Genomic DNA, 22366 nt, shown 5'->3' with positions numbered 1-22366 from the left:
GGCTTCATTGTGTTTTCCTGAGTCACACACTAACTGTCCTAGCATTTAAACCAGTGTTTTAGGTGGTGATGGTTTTGCTGTTGTGATGGTAGCCTCTTATGTACTTCCTACACATCCAGCTAAACACTTGATATTGTCTCTCTCAATGCTCTAACAACAGTAAGAGGGTCCTACTATCACCAGCTACATTTAACAAGTTTGGGAAACTGAGGCCATCCTTCAAGGATTTGGCTGTGGACAAACAGTAAGAGTAGGGTTTTGTATCTGCAGCATTTAGTCCTCCAGGTATTTGACACAAGGGGTCATCACTACTGTTGTTTCTTACTTTTTAGTCAATGCTAATCTCCACATATTGGACTTCAGAGGTGGAGAGAAATTCTCCTGCTATTTGAGCAGGTAACATAATACCTGCTTCGATTGAAGCAAATTGACGACATTACTCAAAGGCAAATTGAAAAGCCAGATCTATGCTAAATCCCAAGGGTAAGTTAGTTGGCATGTGCAGTGATATACGGGAAGGTGCTTTTCTGAGTTAAGATAAAAAGTCCTGGTATCACATCACACTATCAGGCACCCCATCTCAACCTCCCTGTGCCAACCCTGCAACTTGAAATACTCAGTGGACAGAAATGAAACTTTATAGAAATTAGGTGATCATCATCCTTATCAGATGAATATGATGCCATCAGCATGATTTTAGCATCCTTGGAAAAAGAGAGATTTACCTGGAGAGGCACAAGAGAGAGTATCAGGCATGGATTGTACAACGGTTGCTTTTCTGCCCAGCCTGCCATGGGCAAGTGGGCTGGGAGATGACCTAGTAATTAAAATCCTACTCGAACGTATGCGCTGGTCATCATAACAGAAGCACTGACATGAGTAACCAGAGAAGGAAAAGAAAAGTGAAACACAAAAGTAACTCTCCAGCCCACCGAGTGCAGAAATAGATCTGAGTGAACTGAACGTGTATCTGACCACAAGCATGAAAGTGGATCTAAAGCACTGATATATTTTTATCCCAATCTGTGGAATTAATCAATATTTTATATGCAGACATACGCTCCTTGTCGCTGGCTTATTTAATTGACAGTTGCGATCAGCAGGATACCAATTGTTCAAACCCACATTCTTCATCTGAAGTTCTGGGGAGAAATGCAGCAGGGGACACAGGGAATTGGGACGTAGACAGTGTTAGGTTTGAGGTCTTTTCTCCACACATTAGTTTATTATCATTGACCTTGGAGCAAAGTAATAAAAATTTCAAGATACGTGTATATGTAAAGTATGAGCAGATAGCAATATACTTTGGCTGTTGTTTAGAGGAATAGTTAAAATTAACATGGTTGGTACAAAGAACGTTCTATAATTCTTTGTTATTTATTTATGAGACACAGTCTCACTATGTCACCCTGGGTAGAGTGCTATGGCATTACAGCTCACAGCAACCTCAAACTCTTGGGCTTAAGAGATTTTCTTGCCTCAGCCTCCCAAGTAGCTAGGACTGCAGGTACCTGCCACAAATTTGTTGCAGTTGTCATTGTTGTTTTAGCTGGCTGGGGCTGCGTTTGAACCTGCCAACCTCCGTGTATGTGACTGGGGCCCTAATCACTGTGCTATGGGGGTCAAGCCAATTCTCGGTTATTTATTTTTTTTTTTAATCCATTTCTCTTTCGAGCACAGTTGGGGAAGGCAGCAGGCACTGAGCACCTACTAAGTGCTGCTTTAGAGACCAATGCTGTTATCCCTTATCTGTGGAATGTTGGATGAAGGAATGTGTCCCAGCCAGTTCCAATGTATTTTATTATTTCTTGATGGAGGAAGAAAATGTATCTTTGGTCTTTCTTTGCCAAATCTTCCGGCTGTATTGTGAAACCAGCTGTGCTCTTCCAGTAACTATCATGTGCAACAAATCTATAAAGTCAAACCTCATAATCCTCTACTTTTTAACTTTGGCAGAATCCTAGAGACTCTTCTTGGTTTGCTTAGCTAAAGGCCTGTGGAATCTAATCCTTGTTGCTTGGGAAAAAAAGAAAAAGTTGGGGAAAACATTATTAAGGTATTGTTTTAGGATAGCATATTTGTTAGTCTGTAACTTTTATTATTTTCTTTTTAAGTGTAAAATTTTATAGTGAACACCATTGAGATGGATGATGTCCAGACTGAAAATGAAAGTCTGGGGGACAGCCCTGTGCTTTAACAATGTTTCTCATCGTGTTGCTCTCACTTGCATTAAATGTTCAAACTCTGAGGTTAGCAGCCCAACTTTTAACAATAGGAAAGCTTCTAAGCCTGGAAGTTTGGCAGTATTTTCCATGTTCCTGTGTTTAAATTGGCACCTGTGGTATTATATTAGAATGCCATTTTCTGAACTTGGAAATACAAGAAGGTGGAGAGAGATTTTACTATAATTCATATGTGGGCCTGAGTCTTAGGGGGAAAATAACTTTACTTGGAAATAGAGTAGTAATATTCTGTAAAGTTAATAAATATCCACCCTCTATCTTGGGGATAAGAAATTGCACAACTAAGATTTTATGGGACTTTGGCTGTATTTATACGATTGAAGTGAATATTTTAGCCAAACTGAGCAGAAATTTCAGATAAACACCAAAGTTGAAGGGTAGCTTGGGTGTTTTAAATATTTGAGTATATCTGTCAAAAGTATGCTCTCAAAGTCTTAAGTTTAAGTGAGTCTCTGTGATTCAGCAACCTCATTTGCAAAGTGGAATATCATTTGTTTACCTACCAACTCAAGGTTGTTATTAAGAAATCAGATAAGGTGTGGGAAGGCTCCTTAAAACATAATGCTATGTATTTAATTGTCAGGTATTGGTTAATGCAGAGTTCTGTCTCCTAGTCTGTGAATAAAGAGGTTCCTGCCTGCAAGGGTTGCATTGACTAGTTGGGTTTCCTGCATTATATATATATCTATATCTATATATATATATATATCTCCAGCTAGGTACGTATACACATACATATATTAAGATAAAAGTTAAAGGAAGAGTGCAGTTAATAACAAATGAGGGGTTCATTAAAGGGTTAGTGTTTTATAGACATCGTCACACAGAAGATGAATCGTTTGGGCAAAGAACTGTTTGGCTGAATAAAACCGAGTAGTATAACCTTCCCAAAAATATTGGTGGAAAACAAGCAAAGAATGTTTGGAGGTAGTGAATTTGGAGGGCTTTCTGTCCTCATCTTTGTTTTCTTCTTCCCCACTGTCCTCCTCTTCTTCTTCATCAACATCTCACATTAATTTCTTGGTTAGTCTGTGCTGAGCTCTTCAAAACCTTCCAACAGTTTCATGAAGTGGGCTGTCTTGTGATGATTATGTCCAATAAAAAGTGATAGAAATTGAGGCTTAGGAAAAGTAAAGTAATTTGCCCAAGGTAAGTGAAGCTGGAAGGGGAGCTGAGGTCTCTTCAACTCAGAGCCAGTTTTTGTAATTGCTGCCTCCAGCTCAGAAGAGGCAGGAAATGAGGTTGGAAAGGGAGAGCTGGCCGTATTCACAAAGGTGGACTTGACCCTGTGGGCTAAGTTTTAAAAAATGGCATCTGAGAAAGGTTTATCTGGTTTTTGGTAGGTAGACTAGACTTCACACATAATTAATAATTATGGTGTAAAATGAATCACAAACAGGCAGAAGTGAATGTTTGCTCCTTTGGGCAAAGATAGTACAGTCCAAACCCCAAAGAGTAATTTTTGAGGAAGTCGAGTCAGTGCTTCATGAAGTTTAAATGGAAGTGGAGTACCTCTTGTGTGGGTAAGTTCAATGGCACACATTCCTGTGTGTATGACGTCACAGAGCATCACCGCGGAAACATCTGTGCTGCAGCAAATGCTGGATTGCAGCATCACTGGATGTGTCAGGGAGGAGAGGAAACTGGCTTACAATGATAAGGCTCTCAGTAATGAAAGTTCACTCAGATACGTTAGCAAGTACAGCCTCGGATGCTGAGAGAAATATAAGCAGACTTATTCCAAAAGCACAAAGCAGGACTTGTGCATTGTTGAAGGTTGGGCAAGGTTGATTTTGAAATGCTGCTCACATGCAAAACATGGCTTCCTTAAAAAGTCACTATCTATGCTGTCTTACATGATGACAATAGAAATCCTTCAGGAACAAGGAACTCACCTCCCAAATTCAGTATAGAAAAATTGTCTGCATAGTAAAGAAAGGCTAGCTGGGGACTTCCATGTGTTTTGGGAGTGGCAAAATTAGCCTTGGTTGTGGTTTGTGTTTATTGTCTGATGAATCCATGGTAGTATTAGTTATGTGACTTATAGAAATTAATAACTAAAGGCTGGGCACGGTGGCTCACGCCTGTAATCCTAGCACTCAGGGAGGCTAAGGTGAGTGGATTACTTAAGCTCACAGGTTCTAGATCAGCCTGAGCAAAAAAGTGAGAATTCGTCTCTACTAAAAATAGAAAAACTGAGGCAAGAGGATTGCTTTAGCCCAAGTTAGAGGTTGATGTGAGCTATGATGTCATGGCACTCTATCCAGGGTGACAGCTTGAGCTCTGTCTCAAAAATAAAAAGAAATAAAAAAATAAACTAATGGGTGGTGCCTGTGGCTCAAAGGAGTAGGGCGCTGGTCCCATATACCAGAGGTGGTGGGTTCCAACCTAGCTCTGGCCAAAAAAAAATACCTGCCAAAAAACCCCCCAAAATTAATAACTAAAGATGATTCTCTGCTCTCTGAGGATTGATGTGACTTATACACTGGTGGTTCATGAACTGAACCCAGCTTTTATCCATAGTTAGGTTTGGGTTGCATGGTACTTTAAGAAATTATAGATTTGTTGCTTATGAAAATATATTTTTTTTCCTTAAGAGTAGAGAAGGGAAAAAATAAAGAAACTTTATGTGAAAAATCTGCATTTGAAAATTTTGTGTGTAATTGGATGAGCTGGTAGTGTCAGATCCACATTCCCCGTGGCAACAACTAGGTCAGACTCAGAAGTTGTGCGCCTTTTAGCTGGAGCACAAGCTGCGCAGTGAGCCACAGTCCACACCTTTCCCTTTGCACTTCACCTGCTCATTTCATTAATTTACCTTCCCATCTTGCCCTGAGCACATTGGATTTTCTGATCTTTGCTGGAGGATTAGAGATTAAGTATTCCTAGCACTGTTCCTCATATATGGAGGGCACCCTATCGATGGTAGCTCCGGTTAGTCTCTCTCAGTAACAGGCTCAGTTATCTAAACTTGATCCTTAGGTCAGGGCTGTCCAATAGAACTTCTTGTGATAATGGAAGTGTTATCACTAGCCAATGTAACTATTGACCACTTAAAATGTAGCTAGTACATATGACTGAGAAAATAACTTTATTTAATTTTAATTAAACAAAATAAATAGCGGCATGCTGCCAGTGGCTCCTATATTGGGCAAAGCCAATTAAGTAATGAAACTGAACATCCAGTCAGGTGCTCTTATTTAGCTTAAATGTGGAGGATAGACACTAGGGCTGTGTGTGTGAGCTCGCTCTTCCCTTAGGGTCATCTACTTCCAAAAAGGGAGCCACCCTCATTACCAGAGTAGAATGCTTGTCAATGTAAGGGGCCAAAGACATGTATTTTACAAGATATTTACACACATGTATACCAATAAACCTAAGTCATATTAAGCTCAAATAGGGGACCAGGAGGGATAGCTCATGCCTATGATCCTAGCCAAGGTTAGGAGGATTGCTTGAAGCCAAGAGTTTGAGGCAGGCTTGGGCAAAATAGCAAGACCCCATCTCTTCAAAAAAATAAAATAAATAAAATAAAAAAAATTAGCTGGGTATATTGACATGTGCCTATAGTTCCAACAATTTGGGAGCCTGAGGTGGGAAAATTACCTGAAGCCAGGAGTTTGAGAGTAGCCTGAGCAACACAGTAAGACATAGCAAGACCCTGTCTTACAAAAAAAAATTAGTAATAATAACTTGGCATTTTAGCCCATGTCTGTAGTCCCAGCTACTTGGGAGGCTGAGGTGGGCTCATTTGAGCCCAGAAGTTTGAAGCTGTAGTGAGCTACAATCACACCACTGCTCTTTAGCCTAAACAACAGAGTAAGACCCTGTCTCTAATAATATAAAAAGCTCAAATGGAAGTTTCATCATCCTCTGCCTCTGAATGTCCTGTTAAGAGTACCGTTTAAATATCATAATTATAGCTGTGTGTAGAAAAGCCTAAATTATTTGCTGAGCTGCTTGACCTTGCCATTCATGATGACGTCAAGCCGAGAGAGCCAGTGTGAGTGGGGTACTGTGTGAGGTCTGTGGCAGTCTGCTAGACCGCTAAAGGGATCCTCTATTCTTAGGGCTCCACATGCTGCCATCTCTTGAAGTTTCCATCACAAATGCACTGAGCACATCTAATGATCATGATGCTATAAACCTGCCTCAAAGAAGGATTCTAAAAGCCCCCTCTCTCATGCAACATGTTCGTTCATTGACAGGTCATTTGCCTGGGAAGCTTGTCACTGGCCGTCTGCACAAGTCCAGTTGTCAGAGCCATCCCTTTGTCTTTGCATAGGACTGGAAACCCCAGAAGCATCCATCAGGCTCTGGCCTATTGGGGGACTCACTGGCCTTTGTCCTGAAACCTACCCTCAGCCAAGTTTTCCAGCTACTAAGTGACTTTACTTCACTGCTACTAAGGATATAGGCATTTTTCATTCAAGATAAAGCTCTGAATTACAGGCTGTCCCGCTTCTCCCACCAAAAAAGCCCCAGCACAAAAAAGCTTCCTGAACAACATGGAAAAAACTTAATGAAATTGATAGAAACAGTTATATCTAATTTTGTCAAAAGGTGGCTAATATCAAACCTCTTTTAATGGGGAAAAAAAAAAAAAAAAAGAACAAAGCACACATGAAAATCTGCTGCTTGGATCATTCACCCAGTCAGAATTACGTATTATCTAGTCTTAGGGGTGAATTCTGCTGAGAGGATACGGTGTCTTCCTTTAAAAAAAAATCTTTGCAGACAAACACTGATGTAAACCCCTATCATAGCAGTGCGTTGAATGAGTCCTGGAAGCCAATGGGAAGAGAAAAGCAAAACCCTCTAACAAAACATAGATTCTGCGTGCTTTTCAATTTCTTTTTAGCAAAAATGTTTTGTTTTATTTTTAGAAAAAGAGCAAGATAATATCAACTGCAACTAAGTAATGAAATGTTAAATTATCTTGCATTCATCCATGTTTTGAATGCTGAATTTAGTCCTGCTCCCAGACATAAGGAGGCTAAAAATTCATATGCAGATAAGGAAAGGCAAACCTTGGAGAACAGATGGAGTAGAGTTCAGCATAAAGGTTTAATCCTATCAGGCCGATTCCTGTATGGCCATCTGGATAATCCGGCACACACATTCAAGGCCTGTTAAAAATACGACTCCAGCCAAGGTTAACGTCACAGATTTTCCACTAGACTTGCTCATATTTGACTTTATGATTTTCCAGGTCCAGGAAGATTGCTTGTGAATAAAGACTTGAGTATTCCTTGAAGAAGCCGTTACATGTTTTTTTTTTTTTTTCAACCTGAAAATTGTTTCCCCCTTTTTACAATATGGGGTGTCCATTTTTTGAAGGTTATTTTCATTTCCTTTCTAACTTTTCTTATAACAGGATAATAAGGAGCATGGGGCTAAAAATAGTTTTGGGCATGGAAGTTCTCCTTCTCAGGAAGAAAAGAGTTATTTACTTATTGTACAATCAAAGGCAAGTGAATTTACTATTGTTGCAACAAATATCACAATTGGATCCATGAATAATTCTTTTTGAAAATTCTTCTACCCTCCATGACAATTCCCCCCCATTGCTGTGCAATGAAGTGGCTGACAATCATAGAACAAGAAGGAGAGAAAAACAAAACAAAAACAAAACTGATGACAATATTTGCCTAAAGCTGCTCTAGGAATACTATTTTGTACATTTTAATTTTGGATTTGGCAGATCAAAACTCGAGGTAGGTAGGTATGCATTCATACCTTGAGTTATAAAATCCTGAGCGTCTGCAGTGCATTTAACAAACAATTTTTGCATATTATGAAACAATGCTGTGTTGCATGTCATTAAATCAAAAAGCCTTCAATAAGTCTTTCAAGTGCAATTTAGAAGTTACAGGTATATCAAAATGTCAAGATTTTTTCCACTGCTAAATTGTTAAATAACCCTGGGTTGAACCTGCGTAGAGTTCTGGATTTCTGACAGATGAAACTCAGAAATCCGAAAGCCTTGGAATGTTTTGGATGACAATTGTTAAACCAGCATTTCTGTCTTTCCTTTCCTCAGATTTAATGTCCACTGTTTGGTGAAGAATTTTGCTAATTCAGACTGAAATAAGAAATCTGCAAAATAAATAGAAAGTAGTTACAATTTCAGCTTAGTCTGTAATTAGCAAATGGCATAGTTTGAGAGAAGTTAGATGCTATTTCTCTAAGTTTAGGTACATCCAGATATCCACCTCTAGGGCAGGTAAATTCTGCCTTCATGTAGTAGATGGACATGGGAGATACATTTCCAACTAGTGACTATGAATTTTTCTTTTTCTCTTCTTTTGTGAGAACCATTAATGCTGTCAAAGGAAAGGACTTTCTTGCCAAATGAAGTCACTTTGGAATAAAGGATGAAAAACACTTGAAATTCTCAATTTCCTCATTTAATAGTTGATAGGTTTAATTGCGTCTGGTATTGAGAAATCTCTATATCATGGGCTACATTTCTCCTTAAAGTGGCAAACAGACCACATACACACACACACTCTTGTATACGTGATACACGATTCTTTGCCAGGTAATATCTAGATATTCTGGAAGACAGAGCCATAAGTACAGACCAATAACAAAACAAAATAAAACAATATAAAAAGCCTAATAAACAATAAAATGCTTATCTGCATAATGCAATTACTGAAGGAAATAAAGGCAGAAACAAACCCCTAGTAACACAAGTTAAAGCGACAGCAGAAATGTGAAGACTACTACACCTTGTGGGAGGAAACTGTGAAATTTATTTGTTTGTTTGTTTATTAGTGGAGTTTGTTTGGAGTCTGCAGTGATATTAGCATATTGAAAGGGAAGTTTGCATACTTGGGTGCTAAAGTTCAGGTCAGTCATTATAACTGCTACTGGTTTCTATGGCATCTGGTTGGAGAATAGATAAAGAATAGATTTGTCTCCTGTACATGCTGAAAATAGAGCAGACCAGTCTTCTAGCTAGGGACAAACCGTCTATTTGTCCTTTTTCCTTAGTAGCTGCTAGTTTCAGGGTGCAAAGAAGGCAGGTTGTGGTGTGGATGAGCTGTGAGCAGTCAGGAAAGTCATCATTCCCTCAAAACAAAAACCCAAAAACCCAACACCCACCCACAACAAAAACTGTTGTTCAGATTGAGCAGGAAGAACAGATATCTGCATACTGAGTTCACGTGGAGTATTTTGTGCCCCCAACAATCTTTGAAACGGGGTTGCTCCCAAGCACAATATCACCAAAATCAAGTAGATAAAAGCCTGAGATTTTACAAGGTCACAAGTATCCCGTAGAAAGGAGCTGAGCTCATGAGTTTCACATTTTCTGCCAAGTCTCAAAAATTTGGGACAATAACTTTAAAGTCAATTCCTCATTTCTGAAAAGTTTCCCATTAATATTCATTCCAGGCAAATGAGATCCTTAAAAAAACATTCTACTTTGGAAGGACTGATGCCAGTTCCACCTACTCAGTACATTTTGCTGGCTATGTTAACAAGTAGCTGAATTAGGAGTTCTTAGGAAAGTTCTATAATAAACTATGTAATCCAGTTAGTTAGTTACATGATCAGAGTATAGGATTTTCCTATAGATAAATAAACCAGTTAATGGGGAACTTCCCATAATCATAATAATTATAGCACCAACTCAAAATACTGTGTGCCTGGTGCACAATAAAACAACAAAACATAGTAGGTATTTTCTGTACACGTTGTTGGAGTTTCATGAAGCAGGTACACATGTGGAAACTATAGCTTAAAAAGAGTAAAAGATTGTTTCAAGGGCATACTAAGTGGTAGGTGTGGAATTTCAACAGCTGGAGCTCTTGCCCATTTTCAAAGGTTGTCACACCTGAATGTTAAAATCAACTTAACACAATTTCATCTTTCTATCTTTACTCAGAATCCAGTAAAGACTGGTGCCAACATCTTTACCTCCATTGTAAGCAACAGTTATCTGCTCTGTAGAGGGTCATTAATAGACTTTGGTTAACAGAATGTCTGGCAAAGGAGAGTTTGCCTGTTTTCATGCATCATACACAACGGAAATGGATAAGAACCTAATATCCACTTCAAAATGGAATTTTGTCTTCAGATTTAGATTGAGATTAGGAAATAGCTAAATTTGTACCTTTTACCAACTGACAGTGTCCCCCCCCTCCAATGGATTTAAATAAAGGAATGGAGGGGAAAAAAGCCAAACAATCCATCTCTAATTAGGTGTCCACAATAGGGCATCAACTGTCACAGAGGCCTCATTTTAGGGAAAAGGTATGATAAATCCTGAACCCAGGTCATCTATATGGCTGCCCCAAATAAGTCAGGTATTGATCACAGCACAGAGAGATTTCAGAGGCAAAAATCAGAGCAGCCCCAGGGCTCTGCTGATAGCTGCACACACCACTAATTCACCTCAATGGGCAGGCACCTCTGAGCTCAATTAACCCTTATTCCCAAGGCCACCCATAAACCCCGAGGTAAACATGGCTCTCCTGGACCTTGCTTTCTATCAACGGAATAGATCATTTCTATTGGAGGCTGAGGTGCGATTCCAGCTTATAAATTCACTTTGCTAATAAAGAGACCGATGCCCTCAGTGCTAATGTGCAGGAAAAATTTAGACCACAAAGGGCATCTCTGATTTCTTCTGCCTTCTATAGCTATTCTATTGGAAGGAAATATAAATGCTTTGAAGGAAAGGCAGGTGATGGCAATTGTCCCCTGGTGAAATGGTCTGCACACAGAACATTAGTTGTTAAATATGTACTAGAGCTGTTTTTTCTTTCTTTCTTTTTTATTTTTTTTAATTCTTTCCTTACTTCTCACCATGACCATTGTTCAGAAGCAAATTGGAAATCTGGTAATTAGGCCCTGACTCACGGTGTAGTATTAGAGTCCTAAGCCAAAGTTCAACACCCTGAAATGAAATTTAAACCAATTAATCTGTTAGATTTTTATCGCTTGTCCGTGTTTTCTCAGCAATTCCCCCAGCACGTGGCCTTTGATCAACTCTCATACAAACGCTAAAATGTGTGCCTGCTGCTAGCAAGATGGGAATGACATTAACGTGGTACTCATAAAACAATCAGAGCAGAGAAGCCCTCAAACAGGCAGGGCATAGTAATATTTAATAAGAGCACACACATAATCTTCAAAATTAGCATTTTGTGCCTTGCAGTACCTTTGGGAGAAGAGCTTTTATTTGTGGAGTGATCATTATTATAACAAAGAAGAGCTACCTAATAATTTCCACTTTAACTCTGCAATGTGCCAGGAGCATTTCAGAGCCATTATGCTAAACTGTGGTGGGGTAATCATGTTATTGTCATAGTTTGAAGGAAGGAAAATCTCCTCTACTTTGGTGGCTGGTGAGGCGTGGGGGAAGGGATTTTTTTAAAAAGGCAAAAGCAAAAAAAAAAAAAAAACACAAAACCCTAAACTTATATTTTTAATGAGGTTTAGAATGAGAAATTGGCTTATTGGTCTTGTAGATAAGGTGTAAGAATTCCTTGGTGAGGAAGAAAGAATCTTTTACTAATTGAATCAAGAATTCTCTGGTAAAAGTGGTTTTGTATTCAAATATCATCCCCCACCCACATGATATTTTCTCAGAAATAGAATTCTATCGATTATTATATCCCTGGGCTATATTGAACTCTTTTGTAAATCTTTTCACTCCTAAATTCCACTGAATTTATCCACTGTGATTGCAAGAGGGACTTTACCTAACAATTGCAATCAGTGTAACATGGTTTATTGTACCCTCAATGACTCCCCAACAATTAAAAAAAAAAAAAAAAAAAGAAAGAAAATGATCTATCTTCCCTGTATTTCTCTTTCCCAGTATCTTGAATGAAAGAAAAATAAGCCCTTGGCTATTTCCAAACTTCTTTGAGTTTTCTTAGAGAAAATGTTTCCAAAAGAGAGAGAAGAAGAGGGTCAGGGCCCGTTACTCAGCACAGCTGTTTGTTTTGTTTTGTTCTACTGTCGATTTGCTTTAAAAAGTACAACTATTATCTCTCACAGAATTACATGTTCTGTTGTTATTTATTATTACTATAACATATCACCTTAATAATCATTGAGATAATTCAAACCAGACAGATATCCATAGAATAAAAGTTAATTGTCTCCCCTTTTCATCAATATACTCTAGTCACATTCTTTTCTTACAAGGACCCTTTGGGGACAGTTGATGCACATCTTTCCTGCTGGACCTTTGTCCATCATACCTGTTCTCATATAACTGTACACCCCACATATACTAATGCATCATAGATACCATTTTCTTAAATAAACAAAATCACACTTTTCATTAGTTTGCAAATTGCTTTTTTCACTTATTAACATATTTTGACCTCTTTCCACATCAGTTTATAGATTTTTTTTTCATCCATGCTAATGATACTCCTAGTATTCCATAGTATGGATATACTATAGTTTGTTTAACCGCTCCCATGTTGGGCACATGTAGACACTCGAACTGTTTGCTGTCAATACTGTAGTGAGCATTTGGGTACCTGTAGTTTAGATACCATGGTTGCAAGTATTTCCAGGTCTGCATTAAGTCTGGAAAGTTCCAAGTGAAAAGTATGAAATAGCAGCCTGTTTAGTTAAAGCCACCCCATAAACATTTTGTTTGGCCTACACATTTTTAAAAAATATTGAATTAGTTGTCAACATTTAAAAATTAGAGCATTTCATGTAAGAATCTGGATTCCTGTATTCTTTGAAAGAGAAGCCCAAGCCACACTGGGCCTGCATTTGTGTAGGGTCAGCAGAGCTGGAGCTAAGCAGGGCTGCCACCAGTGTCCCCACCATTTCCAGAGCTCTACAGTGCTGTTGTCCATGGCCATCCATCTTTCTCACGCTTGGTCTGAGACTTTGAGCTGCATGCCATTTGTATTTCTTGCCTTGGCCTCCATGAATCTGTGAATTCTTAACAGTGGCTCTAAGGCCTATTTCCTTTAGTTAGTCACAATATTTCCCATCTTGCATTATTGGCATACTGGAGTTATTCATTTTGAGGGACTATTCCATGCACTGTTGGATACTTAGCATTCTTTCTTTTCTTTTCTTTTTTCTTTTTTTTTTTTTTTTCTGAGACAGGGTCTCACTCTGATGCCCTGACTAGGTGCCATGGCATTATAGCTCACAGCGACCTTAAGTTCTTGGGCTCAAACGATTCTTTTGCCTCCATTTTTCTGTTTTTAGTAGAGACCGGGTCTCACTCTTCCTCAGGCTGGTCTCGAACTCCTGAAATCAAGTGATCCACCTGCCTCAGCCTCCCAGAGTGCTAGGATTACAGGCCTGAGCTACCATGCCCAGTGATACTTAGTATTTTTGCCCTCCAGTTACCAAATGCCAGTAGCATCCCTCTCCCCTCCATCTCTCTCTGTGGAATAGCCCACTATTCCTTTATGTATTTTCAATAGGAAGACCCCACAGAGCTTCCTCTCAAGACAAATATGCATAACAGATGCGTAGGAGCACCACTAGAACCCCTTGGGGTCTAAACTTAGAAAGGTCTGCCTGACTGACCTGTTCTAAGAATAGCGTATAGTCTGGAAGCAGGGATGGGCCTGGGTGTAGAGGTAGGATGCACTGAGAGTGTGTCACTCACTCTTCCTGGGCTTCTTTCCTTAAGGTTTTTTTCTCCAATAAAACTAAGAAGGTGGTGTCAAATATTGTTTTCTCACCAAGTTACCTCTGGAAGTTTGATGTTCTTTTATTCCTCTGACTAGTTGACATATAGCTTTGCTTTTGGAGAGTTGCTCATGGTATTTGAGAATGTCACTTTCCTTAGGAAGAGTCTGAAAGCACATACACACGTATGTACTTACATGACCTCTATATCCTACAAATAACAAGTAGAAAAAAGAAGTGTTCAAGTACAAAATCAGTGGCTTGACCATGCTCTTGTAAGGCCTTTCCTATCAGAGGGTTTCTCAAAGACACAGGAACACATCCTTCTGTCTCTTTTTGTGCAATGGTGGGAAAGCTTGGAGGAGATTGTATATATCTAAAGATAATTCTTTTAAATCTTAAAATATTTTAATTGTGTAATTAAAAAAAAATAAAAATGAACAGAAATCCCAAAGCTAATACTGATAATAAACACCAGGTCCATTTTGAGGTCTGTGTGGGTCATCTTAGGGTCAGCAATTAGTGATATTATTGGATTCCACACTTTGTCATCATATAGGACTCTCAAAATCAGCTTAGTCAAACCAATATTCTGTTCTCAGAAGTAGGGGATATGACGACAATGTTTCTACTTCATTATTGCAACTAAGTAGGTTGAATTATAAATTAAGAATTAAGATTTGGGGATATTAACAAAACGTTTCCAAACTGCTTGTATTTTAAGAACTTTATGGAGTTGTTAAATATAGTTTCTTTATTTTATAAATTGCTTGAAATAATACATCATATTTCACCATTGGTTTGGGAGCACTTGTTCATGTATTTAAATATTTTTACCTTTCAAGAAAGCTTTTTCTCTAAGAAAAATTCCTGTGCCTGTGGAACATTGATCACAAACCTCTGTGTGTATTTAAAAGATTAGACAAGAATTTTCAATCTTCCAATCATTTATATTTTCTTGATTGATTATTTTGTTTTGGGGAGAAAATAGAGGACAGAAAAATCATCTGAACTGCAAAAACTTACAGTTTTTGTTGTAAATGCATTGCTATGATTCAGCCAACATGAAATGTTTAGTTTGGATATTTCCAAATTTCTCTGTACAAATTTTTAAGATTAATTTGAATCAGAGTCAAACCCATTCTACTTGTTTGTGTGATGGCACGTGAGCAGTGGTCCCATTGGGCTGGGCTTAATATTTTCTTCCCTTCTTGCAAAAGTTGAAACATGACATTTTGCCAACTTTGACAAAGTCCAACAATTTTTTGCCAGTTTTTTTTCCCTTTAAAATTAACTGGTGCTCTCATCGGCTTGAATGTTTGGAAAGTCAGTCTTAGATACTTAATAAACTTTTTATTAAAGAAGAGGGTCTTATTTTGTCTTCTTGCACAATATCTCACCTTCTTTAGAATTTTGCTTTGTTGTTTTTCATAAAAGCAATCACGAGAACAGCAGCGTGACATTGTGAAGTTAAAAATCCTCAGTGGCACAAAGGTGCCCTCTGAAAGATTTCAAAAATGGTCCAACAATTACATGTACGCCCAGCAATTCTGTTGAAAGTATGCCATGCTCATTAAGCAAACCACCTCCAGTCTATTTGGAATCACAGTATTTGCAAATTATTTCCCATCTCCAAGAGCCATTTGTAATGGAAAGAGAAAAGAGATGAAATTTTGAGAAAGTCATTTCTAGGGTTTTATGCCTGGGAAACACAACAAAGCAAAGATCCTGGGAGCTGTGTGGTTTAGCCCTGACTTAGCCATTTTGTTACGTAAGTCACCCCAAATGACTTGCATTTTTTTTTTCATTTTTACATCTATAAAATGGGATTCATGACATGTATTCGAAAAAAATCTCAATAATTTTTAATGAGAAATGTTTTTATGTTAGTGTCACAGACAGAAGGCGTGGAGCAAGAATCATTTCCTGCTCTGGCCTCTTGTCTTTCTCGTCTTCCCATTGGGCAGAAATGTTTATCAAAAATTATGTAAGTTTCCTTTTCAGGAGGTATACTTAATTATGAATCCTATAAGGCTTTCAGTAGGTTAAGAACACTCACTATTTTTACCAAAAAAAAAAAAAAAATCCTTAACATTTTATAAATTAAGTTTTACTTCTGAGTTTTATTTCATAAGATTTCAGGTTTGATAGACATTTGAGTAAAAGATGTGTGTTCTAATAGAAGCAATGAAAAGAATGCTTTTAAAAACTAAAGTTGCACCCTTAGGTTTCAGGTCCTAATGTGGCTAGGAAATGCAGAGATCTTGAGAGACTTTCTGTGAGTGAAAAGATAAAAGATTTTTTTTTCCTTTTTCTCAAGTCTCCATCATTAAAGTTTGGTTCTAACAGCAGACTCCTTCTCTTTTTCATGTGTGTTGAAAAGCAGCTACTCCCTGTATCAAAGCTATCAGCCCGAGTGAAGGATGGACGACGGGAGGTGCAACTGTGATCATCATAGGAGACAATTTCTTTGATGGGTTACAGGTCATATTCGGTACCATGCTGGTCTGGAGTGAGGTAGGTGTTGTCTGAACATTAATATCTAATAGCTTGATCTAGTTGAAGATACTGTCTATACTTGAATTTCTAATAGAATGTATAGAATTTAGTGGTGCCTGTCTGGGTGGGCCAGCGCCAGTCTGCAGAACTTTGGGAAACCAGGGAAGGTGGACTGGGGTTACCAGGAGGCAACACTTTCTACCAGAGTGACTTCCATTTTCTGGTCTGTTAACACCAGGACAGAGCTTCTGTGCTATGACTTGTCCTCTTGGGCTTGCCATGGTAATATAGGCCTCATTGTGTATTGGTAATTGGGAAAGAGAGACAAAGTCATAAAACATTCAGGAAAAGCCCATTCTGACTTTAGCAAGGTTGTAATCCATGGGTATTCTGTAGATAAAGTCTACTATAGTCCAGTCTTCAAGGGACACCTTTCAAATGGTGGAAATAATCCAGGTATAGCTGATTCTTGACTTATTCAATGATTCTTCATCAAAGAATGTCTGATTTGCTAGGGAAACCTAAAAGAAGCTTGGGCTTTATCCAGCCCTGGGAATTTATAGCTCTCAGGTATCTCAGGGTGTGACAGTGACCCTGTGAAAATGACTATGCTCTGTTTGTTCAGTGCTTTCCAAGCACCACAATCATTATTTTAACCTGCCACTTAATTTACCTGGCCATCACCAGCATTAGCACAAGACTATAAAACCTGAACTTCACCATTTCATAGACGCCATGGCAAACTTTCCATTGCTCTCTGAATTCTGACCTTTGATTTCTTAACCAGCATGCTCAGAGCTCCTTCTCTTTTACCTCACCACAGTTTAGAATAAAAACGATGTCAGGGCTACTAGTTACCACAGGGTCCGTCCATCCCACTTGCTGTGTAAGTACCTAGTCACTCTATTGAGATGTACTGTATGCTGGAGAGCATGCTGAGCTCCTGACATAGACCATCTCACTCTTCTCTCCATATGAGGAGATGCTCTTATCATGTATTTTTTTTAATAAGGATATTAAGGCTTAGAGATAAATAGCTACATAACCTCAGAGCAGCTCCCCAAAACCTGTAGAGGATAAATGATATGTATGTGACCACATAAAGTTTTCATTTCTGGTTGTCCTCCCATGACGCCACAGTTTAGCCCCTCTAGATATTTTAAATGTGTGGTTTTTCTTTAGAGGGGCCAACAGGTGAACTGAGAGTTAAGACTGTGCCACTTCAGTGTGTCTGTCTTTCCAGAGCAAAGCCCTTCCTTCTTTGTAGGTCTTCTGTGTCCACCGCTCACTGCCAATAACCCACTCAAGCCCCTTGCCGGCCTGCTCTGCCACTGCTGTGGTATTTCCCACTCAGCTAGCAAGAGGCACACATGTGGCCAGAGCATCAAAGCTCTCATAAAGCTGAATCAGAGATGGTCTTTTCAGTTCGCCCAACTAATTATCATCCAAATTAGAATATTTGGGTCATGAGAGATAGACTAAGCTCCCCCACTGACTGCAACCCATTTTTTGTTATATCCATTGGGTTGTAAATGATAAGCATTAAACCATGGCATGTTGTGCTGCCAACCTGGAGTCTTCATCCTGCTGGAGACGACAGTCCTCACAGTGACGGCCCCTCCCAGATCTTGTGGGCTGTGTCTGCATTCCTTTCCATCCCTCTTTCTCTTGTTTCTCATGGAAGTTTGGAGAGGAGGAGAACAAATATAAGAGGACTCCTTACTTCTTGTCATTACTGTCAAAATAAGGCCTGAGAAGTGGGACTCAGAATTAGCTGTGAGTCTTATTGACCCTTTGAGGAGAAAGTGGGTTAGTCTGAAGCTTCCTTTAAAACCTTGTGCCTTCTTAGCCCAAGTAGACCTCTCTGGATGTGTAATAAGAACATACCAGGAAATCATTCATTTGACCTCTGCCTTGCCCATAGTCAAGTCCCCCTGTTTCCTCTTCATCCCTATTTTCTTGACCTCTTTTGGAAACAGCTAAGGGAGCTTAATCTCCAACCTAAATTTTTCCAAATTGCTTTAAAGGATTTGTTTCCATATAACAAAGTTGCTAGAAATAATGGAAAGAAAAATCCATTCAAGAAATATTTTCGTCCAGTTCTTTCCTCTCTCCCCCCACTGCCATGGCACTGCGTGTACCCAGAGCCCCTCTTCACCTTGCCTCAGATCCCAGGCCGGGTCCAGCCCAGAGGTGAGAGTGGAGGATGCATGCTCCTTCTCGATTCACCCCTCCTCCCCATGCGCCTGGTTATAGCTATGTCATAAATCAACTATGACCCTGTTTTGGTGGAAACCTACTACATAGTTTCCCAAAATATTTGAGCAGGTATTTTTTTAAAAATAAGGAAATACAACTACATTCACTGTTGAGTATCTGGTGGAGGACTGTAAATTGGGCTGTTAGCATCATGATTGTCCCAATGTTCAGAATAATGAGGCTTGCAGAAGTGAATCTTTTCTGTGTGTTATTCGAAACTTTCTATATTTAGGTTTTCATAAGGTTCTTTGGTACACATGATTTTTCTCTGCCTTTTGTGCAGGGAGAGAATTTGGTACTGTCCCAAATAAAAAAATCCATTGTATAATGGTGAAAAATTGAGAAATAGCTCATACTTACTAAGGGTTTTTCGTGTATAGGCACTTTATGGATATAATTTTGATGCCATGATAGCCCTGTGTTAGATACTCATACCAGTCTGATTTACAGTAAACTGGGAATCAGAGAGGTGAAAAACTTCTGCAACTTACATAGATAGTGCTTGAGATTGGATTTGAACTACACTACATGCTTTTGCAAAGGAAGTAAAAGTCCTAGTTAATAAGAGAACAAATGCAGTCTTGAGAGAGGAAAGAATGAAACTATGTAAATGTCTGGGTTTTTTTTTTTTTGGAGAAGCAAAAATAATATGAACCAAGTTTGAGGCCATTTCTCAAGGCTTGCATGGCATAGAAATCAGAACTTGGTATGGAAAATGTTTAAGAAAAGAAAGTGATGAAAAAGCTATAAAGAACGCAGGGTATAACTCACAGGTAGTATTAGCTAACGTACATCGAGCATTCAGTTTCTGCCAGGCAGTGTGCTAAGTGTTCTAGATGGCCCTCATGCAAGCCTCCCAACTGTATGTGTTGTTGTTTTCATTTTACTGTTGAGGAAATAGAAGTTTGGGGAAGTTAAATAAAAAGTTCAGTTATCAAGTGATAGAGGGGCTCACCTTCTTAATCTTCTATGATTTAGCCCATGCCATTATTTATTTTTCAGTTTAATATAAAGATACAAATGATTAGGTTACATGGTTTGCATTTGTCAGGCAAAGTCCCAGTTGTAGTTGAGCCCTTCACCCAGGGGCTGTGCTGTATATCCTTATATATCCTAATGATGAGACCATACCAGTCCCCCTTCCTCTTCCCTCCCTTTTTCTCCTCCCTTCTCCCCCCTTTCCCTTGAATTTAATTGTGTTTTTCTTTCTTATGGGTGTGTAGTTGTTTTTCTTTTGGTTTTGCATTAGTATTGAATACATTAAGTAGTTGCTTTTCCATTCTTGTGATACTTTACTAAGGAGAATATTCTTCAGCTCCATCCAAGTTAAAGTCACCATCTTTTTATATGGCTGAATAATTCCGTGGAATACATATACCACAGTATATTAATGCATTCATGTGTTGATGGGCACTTGGGTTTATTCTACATCTTGGTGATTGTGAATGAGCTGCAGTAAACATTCTAGTACAAATGTCCTTATGATAAAATAATATTTTTTTCTTCTGGGTAGACACTAAGAAATAGGATTAAGGGATAAAATGAAAGGTCTACTTTTAGCTCTTTGAGGATTCTCCATACTTCTTTCTAAAGAAGCGCTGTTAATTTGCAATCCCATCAACAGTGTAAAAGTGTTCTTCTTCTTTCCATGTCCATGCCAGAATCTGCAGCTTTGGGACTTTGTTATTTGGAATATTCTCATTGGGGTTAGGTGATATCTCAAAATGGTTTTGATTTGCCTTTCCCTGATGAATGAGGACAATGAGCATTTTTTATCATTTGTATCCCGGGGTTTTTCCTACCAGACCAGGATATTATGCTCAACATTGCCATGATGCCTTATGCTGAAGGCATCTTGACAGTTACCATCATCTAATAAGGTAAGGAACAATTGGCATGTATACAATCAGAGAGATAAATAAGTTATTCCAATAAAGTAAAAGAGACATTCCTTATGCTAGGGCAAGATAGTTAAAATGTCTAGGCCTCATTTCCAGAGTTGGACCTTTATCTATCCCAAGTCTCTGCCCCCAGATAACATGATACGGAGGTTCATGCCATCTCTCAGATCTAGTACTTCTCATTTTTAGTTGACTTTTATCACTCCTTCATTTCATTAACTCCATAGCCCAACGTACTCAGGCAGTAGGTTGGTGGGCCAGGATAAGCACTGTTGCAGATTAGCAGCTGATGTTATTGTTTGGAGCCTTCTTTAGCTCAAGAATTTTTAAAAGAGCAAGAGAAAATAGGGCTGGCTGGATTTACCCTCATCTGTACTCTTCCCCTATCAACCCAATCTTTCCCAAAGGAATAGTTCAGTTAAGCTCATTGATTGCCCCCTGAGGGTTGGGAAGAAGAAAGGGGGCACATCATTACTCTAGACTCAGGGAGGCCTCAGGGCTGCCTCTGCCATCTCCCAAATCCACATGGCTTTCTTGTGAATTTGGTCTGCCATCTTTGTCACTCTTTATTATTTCTTGCCCTTTCTCCTTTCCTTCTTTTTAGAAAGTAAATTGTTTTACCAATATTCTTATGTTCCTTACGCTGCCTTATTCCAAAAACCTTAAAAAAAAAAAAAAAAAAACTTTGCAGGGTTTTAGGCATAAGTCTTGAAAAACCAACAAGGTTGATGTGTGATAATGTTTGACATGGGTGGAGTTTTTTCTTGACCAGAAGTGTACTTGGTTGCTTTGCTTTTCTGCCAACATATGATTTGGAGCAGGAAGGGGCTCCTGCTACTGATCTGTAGAAGGAGTCATTATTTTAATATCTCCTCTGAATTCTTCCAGGTTCTAAACAGTGAGTACTGAGTACTGGTTGGCTTGCCTGCTGGGTGTCTAGCACTGAGATAGGTCCTGTGGGTAATTAATGTCGGGCTTTGTAGGACCTGGTGTTTTATTTGGAAAGACAGCTTGCTTCCATGAAGCAAATTAGAGAGTTATGTAATGTATTTATATAATCTATTATTAAATTTGTGGCTTAAAATTTAAGTCAGGGTTCTAGAAGACAGAGAAAGTGTAGGCAGAAGTCAACTGTTCAATAAAACCGATCGAGTTCTTATTATGTATAGATAGATCTCTGTGCTAGATACCTTGGGTTCTTCTACCCCGCCCTTTTTTAAATTACAGGAATATGTGAGAGAATTAATACAACTTCAAGTATTTAAACTGTCTGTGAAAAAAAAAAAGTCCAACAGTGGGATTCCAAGCAACCGTGTAGATTGCATGGGATAGCAGAGGCCAAGGAGCCAGTTGAGAGACCGTGATACTAATTGTCTTTCTATTGCCTAACCAAAGAACCTAGAATTAGTCAATGTTAGTCACTGGGTCTCAGTTTTTCCATCTTAAAATGAGGGGCTTTGACCAAATCCTCTTTGAAATCAGTGCTCTAACTCTAGCGATTCCTTTTTGCTAGAGTTTATCCTCCTGACGCTCCCCCACAAAGTCAGAAGGGAGCAGTGGTGGCGGGTGGGAAACATCTTTTATTCTTCTGCTATTGTTTTTTCCTTTTATAGCACACTTACCTTATACACATATAATGCTTATTTGCAAAAGGATTTTTTGAACTTCAGCGAAACAATTTAATGAGTCACAAAATTGAATCTCCCTGTTGATACAACTTCAGTCAATATTTGTACTCTCTATGCCTCAGATTCTGGTATCTGATATAAACCTGAAACTTGAATTAGAATGTTGCCCTAATTCATCTTCCATCTGGTTGAGTCC

General features: G+C 38.8%; 1 protein-coding gene across 9 annotated transcripts in view; it reads left to right on the top strand.

The window, feature by feature from the left end:
- The window catches only part of EBF1 (EBF transcription factor 1), a 406628-nt gene that overhangs the window by 287242 nt on the left and 97020 nt on the right, over window positions 1–22366 (top strand). For 5 of the 9 annotated variants that reach the window (XM_053566781.1, XM_053566780.1, XM_053566778.1 and 2 more), the window contains exon 9: window positions 16267–16400. In XM_053566781.1, coding sequence (XP_053422756.1) covers window positions 16267–16400 — 134 coding nt within the window. The remainder of the gene's footprint in view (window positions 1–16266; window positions 16401–22366) is intronic. The other 4 variants (XM_053566782.1, XM_053566779.1, XM_053566787.1 and 1 more) reach the window with 1 other exon arrangement.

Source organism: Nycticebus coucang, chromosome 17, assembly GCF_027406575.1.
Source record: "Nycticebus coucang isolate mNycCou1 chromosome 17, mNycCou1.pri, whole genome shotgun sequence".
Lineage (NCBI taxonomy): Eukaryota > Metazoa > Chordata > Mammalia > Primates > Lorisidae > Nycticebus > Nycticebus coucang.
This window is presented reverse-complemented; position numbering and strand designations above follow the sequence as displayed.